Source organism: Pezoporus wallicus, unplaced genomic scaffold, assembly GCF_028554395.1.
Source record: "Pezoporus wallicus isolate ANWC-B61680 ecotype Strahan unplaced genomic scaffold, APGP_CSIRO_Pwel_v1 contig_3817, whole genome shotgun sequence".
In the NCBI taxonomy this organism is placed as follows: Eukaryota; Metazoa; Chordata; class Aves; order Psittaciformes; family Psittacidae; genus Pezoporus; species Pezoporus wallicus.
In genome coordinates, this window is record NW_026635157.1 from 11,609,932 (window position 1) to 11,627,195 (window position 17,264).

A 17,264-nucleotide genomic window follows, 5' to 3' on the forward strand; every position below is an offset into this window, starting at 1 on the left:
AGAATAAATCACAGAATGTAAACATTTAATTAACACTGTGTTGTGCTGCAAGGACATGGGAGGCTAAATTGGTGCTGCATAGGGAAACATAATTGAGTGTTTTCTAGTAACTTCATTGATGTTCTTCTAATGATTGTTCTTCTAATGATTCTGATTGATTGACTTAGTAACTTCACTGATGTTCTTCTGATGAATTGCTGAGCATGTGAGAATGTGTGCACAGGCATATATATGGTTTAGGCTATGCCAGTGTCCAAACTGGTATGTGCTTTTTCTACAGAGGAAGACAAGACACACTTCATGAAGCAAGTAAAGTGTAAAAGCACCTGAGAATGCAATGTTTATCTGAAATCCACGGGAAAATATCTTCTGCCATGCCTTCATTTTCAATCTCTAACATACAAATTTCTGCCTAAAATAGTCTTATATATAATTTTCTTTTTCCCAGTAGATCCTCAATTTTCTTTCATGTTTTTCTTAGTGAATCAGAGACATTTGTATGACCACTTATTAAAAGACTTTTTTGGGATGTCATTTTCAAGCATTAGTAGGGCCCAAGTTGATTGAAGACAATTATCTGTGGCTATCTAGAGATATTAAAGTATAGCTGTACTGTGAACTCTCAAGGTACTTGGTATTTTTCTTCAAATCCAAGCTGCTTTGCCATTATTAAAATTTCTTGGCTCTAAAATATATCCACATATACTAATATACTCATATTCTAAATCTCGATTGGCAGATGGGGTTGAACATTTGAATTCTAAAATATCCAACACAACTGAGTGATAAAAGTAGTCCTACATTTATTAATGTTGAATCTCCTGATTTTTAGAACAGAATGACTTATGATTTCAAATGCTTGAACCTGGTGAATCTGGATTTATTTGCATTCAAGCGATCAACTTTCAACTTGGCATTTAGATGTTTTTGCCCTATTGAGCACATTTTCAAATTTTGTCTGATCACTACAATTCGCATGAGTACTTATGAACTCTCCCAACCAGTGTTCTAGAAAACTGGGTTATTTCAGTAGAAAAATAAATTCAGAGTTCATTTTGCTAAAATTCATCTTTATTATCCTCCACATGATGGGTATTACTGAACAGCAGCACTGAAGAGGGGCATAATGACACTTCTTATCAGCCCAACAGGGAGTAGCACTCTCTTGTTTCTCTCTGTATGTGTACTGTTATGCATTCAAGAGCTTTTTGGTAAGATGTATATTTGTCATTTCTCTAATTTAGTTCTTAGCTGAAGAACTAGTTCTGCTTTACAAAGTAAAGATGTCCCAGTCTCTGCTTTTTCTTGATCTTTTTCCTTTTCACTTTATTACATACACATGCTAAACTCTGAACAAAACATTATATTAGAGCATTTCTGGCTTGCCCCTGTTTCCAGAACAAAGCACAGAACCAAACTGCAGATGGTCTTTTTCACACTGACATTGACTTACTTCAAGAAAAATATCCAGAGGTGTATAGGAGGCTGACACTGTATTTACATTGTGTGTACAGTGCTCTCTTGCCAATCTTTTGCTTTGATGTTATTTTCCATTTCCTCTGAGTTATCATTTGTATGTGGTGGGCTCATGTATCCTTTCACCATGTGCATGCTAGCATAAATAAGTCTTCTATTTCTGTTACACTGGGGATAATGTCTCTGTGAGTAAAGACTGGGCTCATTTGCTTTAAATGATCCTTACTCTTTGTCTTTTTGAATGCATTTGCAGTCTACAGAATTCTTTTTTTCTGCTCTGGCAAATCAGATCCTTGATAGAGGCCTAATCTGTCTTTTGCATTAGAGAAACCACTACAACTGCAAATTCACTATCTGTGTTACTGCATTTTATCCTTATTCTAATTTGTTCTTTTTCATGCCTCAGAGGGCCAGGCTATTCTTTCTATGCACATGCACTGGGTAAAAAAGGAACTCTGCTGTTATTATAGACACTTCAATGACTACATCTAACAGCATTTTGAACTACGATTTTCACTACTAACAAGTTAGCAGAGACAGGTAATTTGCACAATACCCAAACTGTGTGCCAGCACAAATGATTTCATTCTGTTTTGTTAAATTCCTTCTCCTGCAAAAATATTGCTAGGCTGTCTGTGGTCTCAGAGGGTCCCTGGTAGCATTGCTGCTTATTCCTACGTGGTCTGACAGACACATAGCTGAGCATGGCTGTGCCTTTTAGCTTCCAGCCTCTGCAAGCCAGGGACAGGGGTTTGTCTATGGCCGTACAGCATGTATGTGGAAGATAAGGGGTTAGGCATTAGAAGGCTTATCTCAGTAGGAGATGATGGAGACACAGGAGAGATGGCCTTTGGGGCAGGATAAGGAAAGGAGCATGCTGGAGCAGGGGAGGTAGCAGAGTGGGTGGTGAAAGTGAGTGAAAAGAGGAATAGCAATCAAATCACCTCCAGAGAAGTTGGCAAACTGAGCTCTTCCCAGTCTTCTACAGTATCTTGGGGAACAAACATTACTGGTCTGGAACAGAAGGTCTTATGTTTTTTCTCCTTAAAGGCTACTTGCTTCTCTACTAGGTGAGCCTAACTACTGGCTTTCTCAGTTTTCTGTAGGGAAAAGAAATAAAAAAGATAATAAAAAGCATATTCCTTTTCTTCAGGACTCAGTTATAATTAAGATTGAAAATGAATCTCTATAAAGATACAGGGAGATGCACTATATCACTCAATAACTGTTAAAAGAGACCTGCATATACTGTTCTGTAAAAAGGTGCTAGAAACATCCTTCTTGCAAAACATGCTTTCCCACCGGACTAAATGGGTGATTCTTGGTCTGTGTTTCCTCTCCCATACCAGTGAAGAAAATTTTTTCAAATTCCCAAACCCTCTCTCTACCAATGTGTGCATCATTGCTGGGCTGATTAGGTTTGGTGCTTACTGATTTTCAGATTATGTCTAGGCCCACACTTTACCTTGTGAAATGCCTTGGTGCAGAGGGTTCATAGAGTGTGACAAGGGTTATACATTCATGTAGTTACTATGTATGTGTAGTTATTCTTGTCTCTAGCTGTAATTTTTTCCAGAACTATTGGGCATCAGTTCATTTTAGCTGTAGACCAGATGACTACATTTAGAAAGTAGATATATAGGAGCAGTATTGCCAGCTCTTAATAAACCAGCTGGACTTTTTTGCAGGTTTGCTATTTCCATCTGTCTTTCTCCCCACTAGTCCACCAAGCTCTTGTAGGAAAGCCCAAGTGAATTTAAGTAATTTTATGACTTATGAAAAAATGCACAAATATTTTTGTTTGACCTCAAAATGTCTGAACTTTAGCATCTCAAACTTACCATATGTCTCCTACTCTGGAGATTTCTTTGCTATATTAAGTTTGGAAATTATTTGGCTTTGTAATTTAATTCATAATGATATTAATAAGGTTCTAAATGGTTCCCTATAGTGTAATGTTGTTTGGTTTTTATGGGTTTGTGTGGGTTTTGTGTTTTGGTTTGGTTTGGGTTTTTTTGTTCATATTTTTTCTTTGGGGAGAGTGGTAGTTTTTTGGTTGGTTGGTTGGTTAGAGTTTTTTTGTGTTTGTTTTTTTGTGTGTGTGTTTGTTTGGGTTTGGGGTTTTTGGTTGTTTTTTTTTTGTTTGTTTTTATATATATATATATATTTATCAAGGAGAGCATTTAGAAGATGCCATCACAGATTATGGCAGCTAGATAGTAACAAAGTGACTTTCACCCATCATACCAAAATGAATTTTTATATATTCACCTCTTTTCTGTATAGAGAGAAACATATGGAATTTTACATACTCATAAGCATAAACAGGTGGCTATTAGGTGCCTCTACTTCAAAGGTCTCATCGATGCAGATGCTAAGTATACTAGGCCACATGGCTCTTTAATTGCCTATGCAAGCATTCTGCTACCCAAATTAAGAAAACCAGCAAAATGGAAGGTGATGATTTTCCTGCTCCTAACCCTTGCAAAGTCAGTCTGCCTTGGCCCGAGGGGATAATCAGTTGTCCAGTTTTGTATGAGATCTGGTAATTATGTTTCTACATGAAACCTGCTTTATAACCCAGGATGCTCATTGGTTTTGTTGCTGAAATAGCTGGCTTTCATACAGCCCCAGCAAAATTAGTAGAGCCTGAGTCTACTGTCAGACTCAGATGGAAGAATGGTATTTCTCATACCTGTACTTTGCCAAATATTTTCAACGGGGAATATTTTTCTAACATAGCTTATGAAGGCTTTTTAATGCAATTCTGGAGGTTTTCTTGGGGCAATATGCATGCTTCTGTATCACAGATAGATAAACATAGTTATTGCCTTTGGGATACATTGTATGCACTTTGAATAAATTTTTTAATGAAGAGTATTCCTATTTGCTTTCTCCCAGCACTGCAAGGAGATGATGCCCATCTTGTGTTTGCCAAGCATGACACTGGAACACTGTTTGGGGGACGCTGTCTTTCCCACAATTTCAGTTTATCATTAGTGCCTTGTCACTGCAATATATTCTAAAGGCTGATGAACCACTTTGTCTTGATCTGCACTGGCAGGTCCGGTGGTGATTAGGACTGGGGTAGCTAACTTGCTTGTTAATAATTGCATTAAAAATGACTGTGAGCAACATTAAAAATACCAGTGAGAAAGAAAAGTTGTACTTTGTACCTGTGCAGTTTCTGCTGGTTGGGCTTGGGGAAATGAGAGAGGAAAGGCACTGTAGCTTCTTTGTCGCTGTAGCTGTAGCTAGTGGTTAATTTGTGGCTAGCAAGCTTGGCTTAGGAATAACCTCTATGTATGTCTTGGAAGCAAGCCTAAGTCAATGCCTGTCCCAGGAAGCTGCAATGTAATGCCATGAGGCAGCATTCACGCTGCTGTGCCTTGGGAAGAAGACAGCTGAATCACACAGTTCAGCTAAACCCTACTGTTAAGTCCAGTAAAACATCCACTTCATCTGCCTCTATGAAAACACTCAAGCAATACAGAAATGTACACATTTTTCTTGTGATGTGAGCTCCCAATGAGACAGCTTCATGGGGCATGATTAACATGAAATAATAGTGTCCCTAGGGGATAGGGAGGCTCAGATGCAGCTTCTGTCTTGCAGAACTTCAGCATTTTGATTGCTTTGTGATGGCCAGAATATTACAACACTCAAACTTTGAATTATTCCATCTGGTGGTCTGGGCAATGATATATGCTAAAACCAATTTTCTTTGCTTATTCTTATCCATGGGTGCTACTTTTTAATTTGTGATATATCTTTAAACATATTTGATCTTGGACTCCCCAGTCTGTGTGTGGAAGAATATGTAGTACTGATGTTTAGGCAGAAAACTTATCTTGCATTTCACATTACTGCCGCTCTTCCTCATATCATGTCTGCATTTATTTCTTACAGGTTGGTTTCCTAGGAAGACAAATGAGAATTTAAGATAATTTTTCTTCTTACTGTGGCAAAGAAAAATTTTTACCATAGATGTAAATATGTTGGATGTCAGATGCAGAGCAAAAAGGGCTAGTTCCAGCTGCCTAGACATAATATCATATAGTTGATATTATCTCTTTAGAGTCACAGTTCTAACAACCAAACTATCAGCTATGAATTGTTTGATGTGCTTTGGTCCCCATTTTTATTGCATTCGTAGTCTAAAATTTGGCAAGGCTTGCTTTGTATATTTCCCCTTTTGTAATGCAAGTTTTTCTGTTCTTAGGTCTTTATAAAGTTATGGCAGATAAAACACCATATGTCAGCATTGAAGAAATTACAAGAAAAGTCTCTATTGGGCCGACAAGATTTGGCCATCCATGTTTCTACAGCCCTGAGGACATAAAGTTGGCAAACCTCACTATCAAACATGGTGAGCACATCACCTTCAACTCAGTGGAAGAGGTCAATGGAACAATGGCTGTGAACTGTGTTGTAGTCAGAAATAACCAGTCTCATTCCTTTACTTTGCCCCTTTCACAAGAAGGAAAATTCTATGAGTGTGAAGATGACCAAATATACACCTTAAAAGAGATCGCAGAATGGAAAATCCCTAAGTGCAGAAACAGGATTGTCAAACTTTCCAGTACTATACATATGTGGGACTTCTCTAATCCACTTCCTGAGAATTTTGATGGCTGCTTGATTCTCACACCTGTCTATGAAGTGCAGGCAGTAATGAAATGTAAGTAGGAATCAAAGTCAATGTTCTGATAAGCTCGGTATAGCAAAGGACACAAAATTTGCTTAAAATAGGAAGGATTCAATTTAGACAAGAATTAGTGATCCATATTTGCCACTGATGCTCGTTTCAAGATGAAGAAATGTAAAAATAATATTGTCTCTTTTATTCCTTTATTAGCTGTTAATTCAGAAAGTTACCTTGCATTTCTTTTTGTTGCCATTTTATCGATCACTATGATTAAATCATCATTGCAAATCAAATATATTGCATAATGAAAAGGTGGAGCTTAGGAATTCTATTGAGTTCTCAGATTCTTTTTCTTTGTGTCTCAAACTTTGGCCATGGAGCAGCCACTTGATCATTTATGGCTATGGCTAGGAAGCAGGAAAAGAATATAGACTCACATGTTGTGACAAACTCAATTACTATATATTTTTCAGGATGAGGCTGCTGCAGAACACAAAACCATACTATTTTACTGTATTGCAGAAGCAAATATCAATAGAATATAAACAGAAAAGACTCACAGACCATTTCAGAAACCTCCAGATTTGAGGGAACAGGAAGATAATAGAAAAACAATATCTTTGAAAGGTATTTTTGTTTGGGGAAAAGAAAAAAGTATTTTGTCTATGACACATTAACACTATTCTACCTGTTCCACCGAAACACAGCAACTGCTGGGTTGTGTTCTTATCAATGTCTTTAAACCTGCTAGCAAAATTTGTCGTGGGAATAAAATTAAAAGGTGCACAAGGGTATAAGCATAGCGCGAAATGCTCCTGAGCTATGATTACTAGAATAGCCAAGCTGCAGCAATGACCGATGTGTGCATGCATAGTGTACCCTCTCTGAACTGAGATACTTAACCAAGCAAAAGAAAAACTTAGGATAAAATGTCTGGTTTCCAACTACTGCCTGGGCTGCTGCAATTCTACTTCTTCATGCACCCACCCTTTTAAAGTTTGAAGGATAAGAGCTTAGCTTTTGGAAAGGTTTGACTGCCAGTTGCATTTACTAGAAACAAACCAGCGTGCACCATACAAATTAAATCCTAACAGAAATATGTCATTCATGAGGATATTAAGCAGGAAATCTTTTCACAGTTGAGCTTTCTCTGATGAATGAGGTAAGTAAATCAATAAAAGAGGAATAAAAGTGGGCAGAGACCTTAAGCACAATATCCTATAGTTGTTAAATGCTTATCATGAGACATTCAGGGGTATTTTCTATGTGATTTAATGTGTGAGTCTGGGAAGTGTATCTTCATTAGATAAACTACTTCATTTTCTGCAACTCTGGCTAGATTCAGGAATCTAACCCATTTCCTGAAGCTAGATTCATTTAGGTGAATTCCAATACCAGCTTAAACATATGTGTAGAATCAATGAGAATTTAGTGTTCCCAAAAAGCTTTCTGAAGATTCAGTTGTCTTTCAAACAGATTCCCGTGAGCGCTGTATTTGTTGATTTTATGTTTCATAGTGTGCTCAACATTTAAAAAGCATTAAATATGTCCTAAATAGTTATTTAATACAAACTTGAAAAGTAGGCTTCATGGTACATGATTTCTTGTGGACCATGAAAAATGGATTTTCACCATTTTTAGAAGAACTATAAATAGGCACAAGATAAAGTATGAGGAATACTATCCACAGTTCAATAAAAAAGATTCCTGATAAGAGGGAGGGATAGCAGATTATACTTTCACAGGCTGTGAGCAGATAGCCTTTACACTTCTCATTTTTTATAATGAGCAAATTATGTGTGTGGAACTCCCCCAAATACTCATAGAAAACTTTAATTTTCACCAGTCATTCCTCCTTCATTGGCTTTCCTTTGGGGTGCTTAGAATGTTTGTCACCTGAAGATGTCAATGTGGCAAAAGTACTGCTGGAATAAACAGATCCTGAATCAATGTCATAAAACTCTGTAATATGAAATAGATCCGATACCAACTTTTAAGGATAAAATATCAGTATGTCCTGCTACAAGGAAGTGTGAATCCAGGATATACTATCCTTCTGTGCAGGACTATGCAGAATAAGTCTTACTGAAGAGAGTCGTTAACTATTATTAAATTTTAAATTTAGTCGTTAACTATTATTAAATTATTAAATTTTAGTGTCCTGGTCAGCACTCTGTATTGTCACTGATCTGGATCCAAATTCTTAAACAAACCTTAACTGCATAGTCAGCTTTGTACTTGGAAGTTTTACATCCAAAATTTTGCAAGTTCGATGATGATAAGAAGTTGTTCTCTGTCAGACTGTTAAATACAATGGCTTGATTCTGATAGTAAATAAAACTAGATGCTGCAGTAAAAGATGCAAGAGAACCACAGAAGAGCATAGTAGAAATTTATTCATTCACTAACACTAAGCTTAGACTTCATTATATAAAAATTTTGCATTTTTTAATAAAGTTATTTTCTAGTAATTGTAGATATTTTTGTTATTCTTATAAATATCAAAATATCATATTTTTGCTAGACTGGCCACAGCAACAATATGTGTTAATGGGTTCAAATGCTATTTATTTATTACAAATGTTCCCCTGACACATTTCTCTGGAGGAACCATAAGAAGTCACTATGAGATAATAGGAATACATCTTGTACTCAAGGAAAACAGTTTGATAAGATGCACAGCTGATTAAACTTGGAGGTCCTGTGAGAAAGATAGTGAGCTATTTTTTTTCCCCTTTCCTTTTTCTTCAACTTTTATTCACTTGCACGCCCTATTTTTATCTCCTCTTGTTTCTGTCTTCCTTCATGAGGTCTCCTGAATATCTAACAGCCATATATCTCAAATTAAACCAGACTTTGACTAGCCCTGTTAATTGTGCATGTTTACATATGGAGGTGCATACCTCAAGGTAGGTACTTCTAGTATCTGGCCAATAGGACGTGTATTTTATTCTAATGTCAGTTTGAAAACAAAAATCAATGTCTTTTTCTTTTCAGTTCGAAAGGACATAGTTCATATCCTCTCAGATCTAGATGTCGAGGTCAAGGATATAACAGACTGTTATGATACTAGCTCTTTCCTTCAGCCACTGTCTTTGGAAGATGTATTTGAGAGAACAAGCAAGGAATTTCCTATGGTTGCTGAGATAATGGAAGGGCCTTCAGAAAGTCAAAAACCTCTTAAATTTCTGGATACAGGGAATGAGATCATTATCTACAAAAAGTACCAGACAACAAGAGTCCTAGCCTCAGAGATCAGAAGTGATTCCCCCAAAAGATATTTTTTAATCCCTATGAGCTACAAAGGAAGGTTCAAAAGAAGACCTCGGGAGTTTCCTACTGCCTATGACTTAGAGATAGCAAGAAGCGAAAAGGAACAACTTCATGTCGTAGCAACTAAAGCCTTTGATTCCCCTCATAAAGAGCTTTTCTCTGTTTCAGTTGGAGATCAGTTTCTAGTTCAGCAACGCCAGACTAGTGAAGTTCTGTATGAGGGAAGAAAGAAACTTATAGATGTTTTAGCTTGTGAACAAATACTAGGTGATAGATATAAGAAAGTTCTCCTCCCTATGTACATGGAAGGTAGATTTGTGGAAGTGATTCATGACAAGAAACAGTACCAGCTTTCTGAGATTTGCAGAGAATTTCGTTTGCCTTTTAACGTCAAAGTGTCTGTGAGAGACCTTTCCATTGAAGAAGATGTCGTGGCTGCCATGCCTGGTCTGCAGTTTGAAGAAGAAATCACAGACTCTTATTTGCTGATCAGTAGTGCCAGCAGTCCAGCGGAGAGCTGGGAGATTCCTGTATGTCGTTTAAACATGTCCGTCCATTTGCTCAGCAAAGATGTCCAGACAGTTGTGCCTCCTGTGACTAAGACAAAAGTGGAACAGATCAGTGAAGAGCAATACTATATGGTGAGAAGATATGAAAACCAAACCCTTCGTTCACCACCGAGGCCTCCTAAAAAGCCAACGCTTTCACCAAAACCTGGTTTTGCAGTACCTAAGCAAGGTGTGACTGATGTACTACAAGCTCCAAAGGTAAGGTATCACACCTTGTCTTTGAATCTCCTAAAATCACAGGTCATGTTCTGTTGGTTTACAGTCTCCGTTTCACTGGTGTATCGTAATAGCTTGTATACATATGGCTCTCAATTCCTGTAATAGGCAAATTGGCCATTGTAGTTGACAATGACTAAAATAGTCAGTATGTGTTAACTGTTCTGTGAAAAGCAGCAGAACCATACCAGCTCACAGCAGAAAACTTGGCCGGATAATTTTACATGGATAATCCTTTACTGCGCCAATGCAAAAGTGAAGGAAGAGAGTTGAAGTGGTTGTATTTAATTTTTTATTAAGGAAAAGCATATGTTTTAATGATATAAAGATAATTTTTCTTAGCTGGAACCAGCAGAATCAAATTCACAGGAAGTCAGGTTGTACAGATATTTTTGACTGCACGGTTTTGAGCTTACCCAAGTGGCAAATAGATTTGGAATAAAAAGAGCAGACCTTTAGAATAGCACTTGAAGTTAAGAGATAAGTGCCCTTTCTGGGACAATTTTCCTCATGGCTAACCCAAGGCAATCATTTGTTCATTACTTTTTATGTTGGGTCTGGCTGAGATGGAGTTAATTTTCTTCACAGCAGCCTGTAAGATATTGTGTTTTGGGTTTGTGACTAAACAGCACTGATAACACCAGTGTTTTGGCTATTGCAAATCAGTGCACCCGCAGTGTCGAGGCCTTCTCTTTTTTCCAGGCTGCCCATCCCCAGAAAGCAGGCTATGGGTGGGCAAGAGGCTAGGAGGGCAAACAGATGGCACAGCTGACCCCAGATGACCAAAAAGATATTCCATTTGTTGTTATGCTCAGCAATAAAAACTGAGGGAGTGGTTGGTCTGGGAAGGTTACCGTAGCTCAGACTGGTTGGACACCAGTCTGCTTGTAGGAGGTGGTCACTGGGTGCCTTTGTATCACTGTGGGTTTTTTTCCCTTTCCTTCACTTATTAAACTGTCTTTATCTCAGCCCACAAGTTTTCTTGTTTTTGCTCTTATTATTCTCTCTCCTGATGAGAACATAATCCTAATGTGAGTGCTTAGCTGCTGGCTGGGGTCAATCTACCACATTTTTTTTTCATAAATTGAAAGAATCAAAGGAAGGCACCTTGATGGACTTTAATGAAAGAGACTGCCCAGGAGGTATTTAATTTCTGCAGTTGTTCTTGTGTGCAAATACAAATTCTCTACAGGGGAAGAATTAAAAACACAGGAAATACTTTCAGGCCTCTGCATTGTGATTGTGTTGCACTTTAAATGCAATGTAACTCATGGAGTTCTATTTTGGGGGATTTGGGGAAGGTTAGTTTTTTGTTGCTATCAAATTATGGTCCAGTTGTAGTGACCCTGGAGGGACAGCCTTTATTAAGTACCTCTCCTTGGCTACTGGAGATGTTTCTCCCCTCAATGCCAACTCCAAGACCACATGCAAGTGCACATCTCCACTCTTCTGGGAGATGGTTACAACAGACTGTAGGAGACATGAATGGGTAATGTGGGTCCCTCAGATAGGGTAATACAGTAAAAACCTGCATTGTTTTCTTCTGTCTTTACTTGCATTACAGAAACTTCTTTTCTTCTAATTTGTACAGTGAACCTTGTAGCAGCTTAAATAAGTCATCCTGATAGGCTAGGGAGGATAGACAAGAAACTAATCCCTTGAGCTAACAGGTAGGCCATCATCCTGGTGTTGGTGTAAAGAACTGGAGAAGAATTCCCTAAAGTTGTGTTTCTGATAGACCTGTATCATTGCCAGGAGGACTCAGATCTCCTGCAGTTACTGATAGGGGTGTGTGGAGAGCAACAGGTAGATGCTGACTCTAGTCTAGACTCATGCAGAAGATAATATTTTCCTGAAGTGAGTAGAGAGCAATAAGGGCAAGAGAGATGTGAGCTCAGGTTCTTTTGCACATTTATGAGTGAAAGCAATCTCAGACTGCAGCTGTACAATGAAACACATTTAAGCAAATTGGTCCAGAAGACTTTTTTTTGTCATGTGCTCAATATAAATAAACTGCAGTTGGAATGCTTAGAGTTATGCAGATTTGTGAATCTACTTCCCTGAAAAGGTGAAACAGGTAGAGATCCCTTATTCATAAGATCAAACATCCTGAGCTGTAATGTAATAGGTTTAAAGTCACACAGAATGCATTATCTTTTCCATCCCGAACACCATGAATCCTCTGAGAGAACATGGCTGGTAGTGCATAAGCTTTGCCTTGGCTTCTCTGCCAGTGGTAGTGATAGGGGAGACTGCATTTTCTCCTATGAGTATCAGGGATGACTGGGGGTTCAGAAAGTTGGAAATTGTGCCAAACTGATAAACTGGCATTCTTTGAATATTTTGTGACTATGCATAGAATTATTTGAATAAATATCAGATGAATGTCCTAATGAGCTGAATTTAAGCCTGACAAGATGGCAGGCTGAATTAAGCCATAGTGCTGCATGAATTGCCATGCTCCTCCTGTGGCAGTTCCCTGCCTGGTGCTTAGGGAGCTCTGGCTACTTGCTGGAGGGTGGTGAATGGTTTCTTTGCCCACCAGCTGGGAAACTCTGCTTGGCTTGGTGCTCCAGGATTAAATGCTGCTGCTGCATGAGTCCACAGAGGACTAAGATCCATCTTTTTTATGCCAATACCTGAGGATGCTCTGCAAGAGCTATAGCTAGTGCTTTGATCACCTCTTAGCTCACAGCAAAGCTGTGGGGGCAGAGAGGCTCCAGCTGTCTCTGCCTGCTGTTCTCTGACATTGGTAAGGCAACACTAGGGCCAGGAGTAGTGCCATATGTTTCACTGTGTACTTTTTGCGATATTAGACACTTAATTGTGTGAGATTAACCGCCAGCATGAACTGGAACCTCAGATGAGTGCAAGACCTGCCTCTGCTTGGGTGCAAGGTGCAGTGCTGCAGAGACATGGATGTTTGCACAGTTCAGCAAAGTCCAGAGGCACCAGATGAATTCTCAAACATACTATAGCTCCATTAACCAAGCACTCTGCCCAGTCTCTTCACAGGGCTAATTAAGTTGGCTTGGCTCCTGCTGACACAGCTTTTGCTTCCAGATCCTGGGGATCTCTCCTTTCCCCTCCACAGTATGGTATAGACTTTCTCTCCCTCTCTTATCTGATCATTTTGTTTGGGTAGGAAACAGCAAGACCACATATGTTTGCAGTTTTGTATTATTTACTAAACAAAGACAAACCCCAAGAAAATATATGCAAACTAAACAAATGAAACAAAATAGCATGTATTGAATGATTAAATTAATCTGATATTTCACATATCAGGTGTCTATCTGTCCATGATACTATCTCATTATCAGATAGCAGATATCTATATTAATATGACCTCTACCCACAAGCATCCCCAGCTGAGGATAGTGATAAGAAAACAGTTATTGTACCCTTTGTCTAATGGTAAAAAGTTGGATACAAGCAGTCATTCACAAGAAATCCACATTTTCCTCACTGGAATGATTGGAATAAAGTCTTCACAGGGCTCTAAATGCCATGTTGAATTAAATAGTTTCAGCCATTCTATTTCTGACTTGTGAGCTTAGCTGGAAAATGAGAATGACCTAATAAACTCCTAGAAGTTAACGCTACTGATCTGAGAATGGAGCATCTGTCTCTCTTGCCAAGTTGTTCCTGGAGAGAAGTTCCTGTGGGAGAAACCAGTCACGACCTCACCTTCTTGAAATTATAGTTAACTTAAAAGACAAGCCAGATGTACCTGTTCTTTCCACAGTTAGTCTCACCACAGTGAATATAGCAAACCAAGTTTTCACTGAGGAACTCCAGAATAAGCTTTCAGGTGGGACCCTGAACAAAAGAGTCTTGAGAATTGTTTCGTAAAATTTCCTCAGGCTTTTTACATGCTACCCTACAAGGTCATTTAAGTGGCAGAAACTTTCCAGCTTTTTTTCAGTCTGTCAGTTAAAGCTGTAAATATCCTACAGATTTAAGAAGGCTACTATATGACCCTCAATGGCTTAGTTTTAAATTGAAACCATCAAATAATACCCCATGCCAAACATTGCTAAGTGCATTCACTGATATTCACTGATATTAGCTGATTCTGGGGGAATGGTAATCAAGGCATGGAAGGCCACACTTTAGTCCTAATACCCTGAGGGCACTAAGTACACTGCTTAAGGAATTAAAACAAGCAGTATTTGGCTCCTGATAAACAGTAAGAGAGGTTAGCTCCATCCAATGCTATTTTGAGAGGTCTGCTCTAACCTGAGCATCAGTAGAACCAGTAAAATACCAGCTCCAAGTTAGGATTGCTGCTAAATACCTTTATGAATGTGGAACTGGAAAAGTCAGTCACGAGCAGTAATCTGCTCAGCTTTGGCAAGAAAGCTGAGAGAATTCCAGCCAGGGAAACTGGAATTTAATAGTAAGTATCACAGCATGGTAGTTAATTGTCATTCTGTGCTAAGGTCCATTATCCTTCAAAAAGTCATTACAGTGTTATGGTATCAGGAACTTTCTTGCTTTCTTGCTTTTTATTTCAAAATTAAAATAAAAGAAAAAATTATCATTTCCATCTGGCTTTGCAGTGCTACAAACTGAACTATCAAAATCTGCCATTGACATATTTATCGCATCTGTCTTCACAGCAAAATGAAGACTTATCTGGAATTAAATTGATAAGACATAAGCTGCACTTTTCAGCAAATTAATTTTCCTGCAGTGCCTCCTTTCCTTCCTCCTCTTTCTTTTCTGCTTCCAGAGCATTTTTTCATGCTTTGAGGGCCTTCATAGAGTAGATTTAACATAAGTTATTTCTGCAGTGTGGCAAGAAACTAACCTTCCTAAATAAATATGTATTAGAAAATACGCACAGGACAGCCAGGAAGAAATAGGTAAGAACAGACTTCAGGAATTAATCTTTTGGCCTGGAAAAGAGGGATGAAAGTGTGTTTCATCAGCAGATGCAAAACTGTGCATATGTAAGTGTAAGAAAGGTTTCTCTCTGACAGATGCAGCATTGTCTCACCTTCACCCTCTCTCTCCTTCCACACATCCCATCTACTGTTTCTCCCTGTCGCTTTTCCAGTAGCTTTGTAGGTCTTTATTAAATAGCACAGAAAGGCTGGTAGCACAGCCCTTACAGATTAGTGACTATGCCATGTTGTCATGCCCACATTCTTGAAGTCTCTCAAAATCCCATCCTCCCCACAGCCTCACCTGCATGGATCCCAGATCCCCCCACCTCTTTGCACTGAAGCTTCTTGCTTCTCCTAGTACTAAGTCCATGCTGTGCCACAGGGTCCTTTTCCTCCTAATACCCACCTTCTACCACATGTGCCTGACTTCCCCCAAACCCTTGGGTGCCCCAGCACTACACTTTTTATGCGCCCTCAGCTTATATGACCTTGGTTCTCCAGTCCTCTCTGCTGCTTTCAGATAGGCTTGTCTTTTCCTCTTCCTTATTTCTTCCCCACACATCTCCCCCACTTGCTCTTATCTCATGCAGTGAGCTAAAGCCAAGGCCACAGGCATTATCAGGCAGGAGCTGTGGGGACATCCCAAGTTGCACATTTTCATCTCCTTCCCCAGTGGCACCTGTTCCAAACCTCTGCAGAGCATTAGTCTTCAGCTAGGTTTTTAGGAGTAAAACTGGAGCAGGCTGTAGGTGCTGGCAAGTGTCAAGCCATTTAATACTCTTGTAGGCTGGACAGTCTGAGCTGAAGGACCTAGTTACAGAGATCCTTATAGCTATGTATGTATTTGGATACTCATGACCCTTTGCTGGGCTGAAGCCTGCATGCGTGTCATCCCACCTCATGTCCTGGGTTTTTCTGCAGAAGAAACCAAGATACGCTGGCTGGAGAAGCACTCTGCTCTGGATGATGGGGTATCCGGACTGCCGGCTACTTTATGGAGCCTGTATGAATCAACAGGAAGGAGCTAGAGGAACAGGAAACCCTACAGCTATTAAATGACTGGTGTTTTCCTAATATTCTCAGTATGGAGAGCTGGTATTAGGACCTCTTTCTCTTTTAAACAATACTAAAAGCTCAACATTTCCATAGAGAAGCACCAAGTCTGTAGTAGGTACTTAACTGTGGATTGATGTTACTCTCAAAACCAAAATACAGGGGGGAAGATAGCGATGTGCTGCCAGAAGGACAGGCAGTAGATAATTGCTTGAAAAACTGAGCAATCTGAGGTGTAAGTTTCATTGCAGAAAGCCATTACTGCTACAGGAAATGCTGATATAGTACATGAAATTAAGAAAGGTACAGATGAACATTTGGATATGCTGACTGATGAAAATGCCAACTGATTAAAAGAAAATTGCTTAATTTAAAGCTAAAAATGAATTACTTGGAGAACAAAGAGAAAAGAAATATCAAAATCAAAAGGATGCCCAGAAGAAATAAAAAAATAGACCACATGAAAATATGGAACATTTGATAAGAAATGAAAAATTTTGCACAGAATGTGTGAACCAAAAGCCATTAATGTCAGTAAGGGGAGAATTGGTTGGCACATCTTTTTCTCTCTTGCAGAAAGTACATAACAAAATACATAGCATAACAAAATCGCACAATTATGAATAATTATAAAGCAGGACAAAAAAAGTAAAAATATAATCCAAAATTCTAGGAAGCACTGCAGCAGAATAACTCTTCTCTTCAAAATATAATGGGGAAGAGGAATCTGAAATGTTTTATTTCAGCTAAGGTTCCAGGCAGCGTGACATCCCACAGGGTTATTCTCCAAGCTTCATCTTATCATTTGCCCTTCTCATGGCAAGAAGGTTGGAAAATTAGGTTGGAAAATTAATGTGGTTATTGAAATGCTACCTTTTATGGCCTGTATTTTGGCCTGTTTGGGAGTTACCAAAGAGTTTTCCAGTTTAAACTGGTCAGAGATAATCTGCACTGCAACAAATCTCCAGCAGGAAACACAGTCCCCCTATACTCCTATGATACCCACATACAGGAGTGGCAGTGACTTGCTGGGCAGCTCCCAGGGCTCCCGCAGAGCCAGCTGCTGAACTCCAAGCAGCTGCCAGGCTTTCTGACTCCATCCCTGCTTAAACACCTTCATGGACTTTTCTGGGC

At 38.9% G+C, this 17,264-nt stretch overlaps 1 protein-coding gene across 2 annotated transcripts in view; it reads left to right on the forward strand.

Moving 5' to 3' along the window:
- Positions 1–17,264, forward strand: part of THEMIS (thymocyte selection associated) — a 76,689-nt gene that overhangs the window by 16,560 nt on the left and 42,865 nt on the right. For both annotated transcript variants that reach the window (XM_057409070.1, XM_057409061.1), the window contains exons 3-4: positions 5,699–6,157; positions 9,122–10,164. In XM_057409070.1, the coding sequence (XP_057265053.1) occupies positions 5,699–6,157; positions 9,122–10,164 (1,502 nt within the window). The remainder of the gene's footprint in view (positions 1–5,698; positions 6,158–9,121; positions 10,165–17,264) is intronic.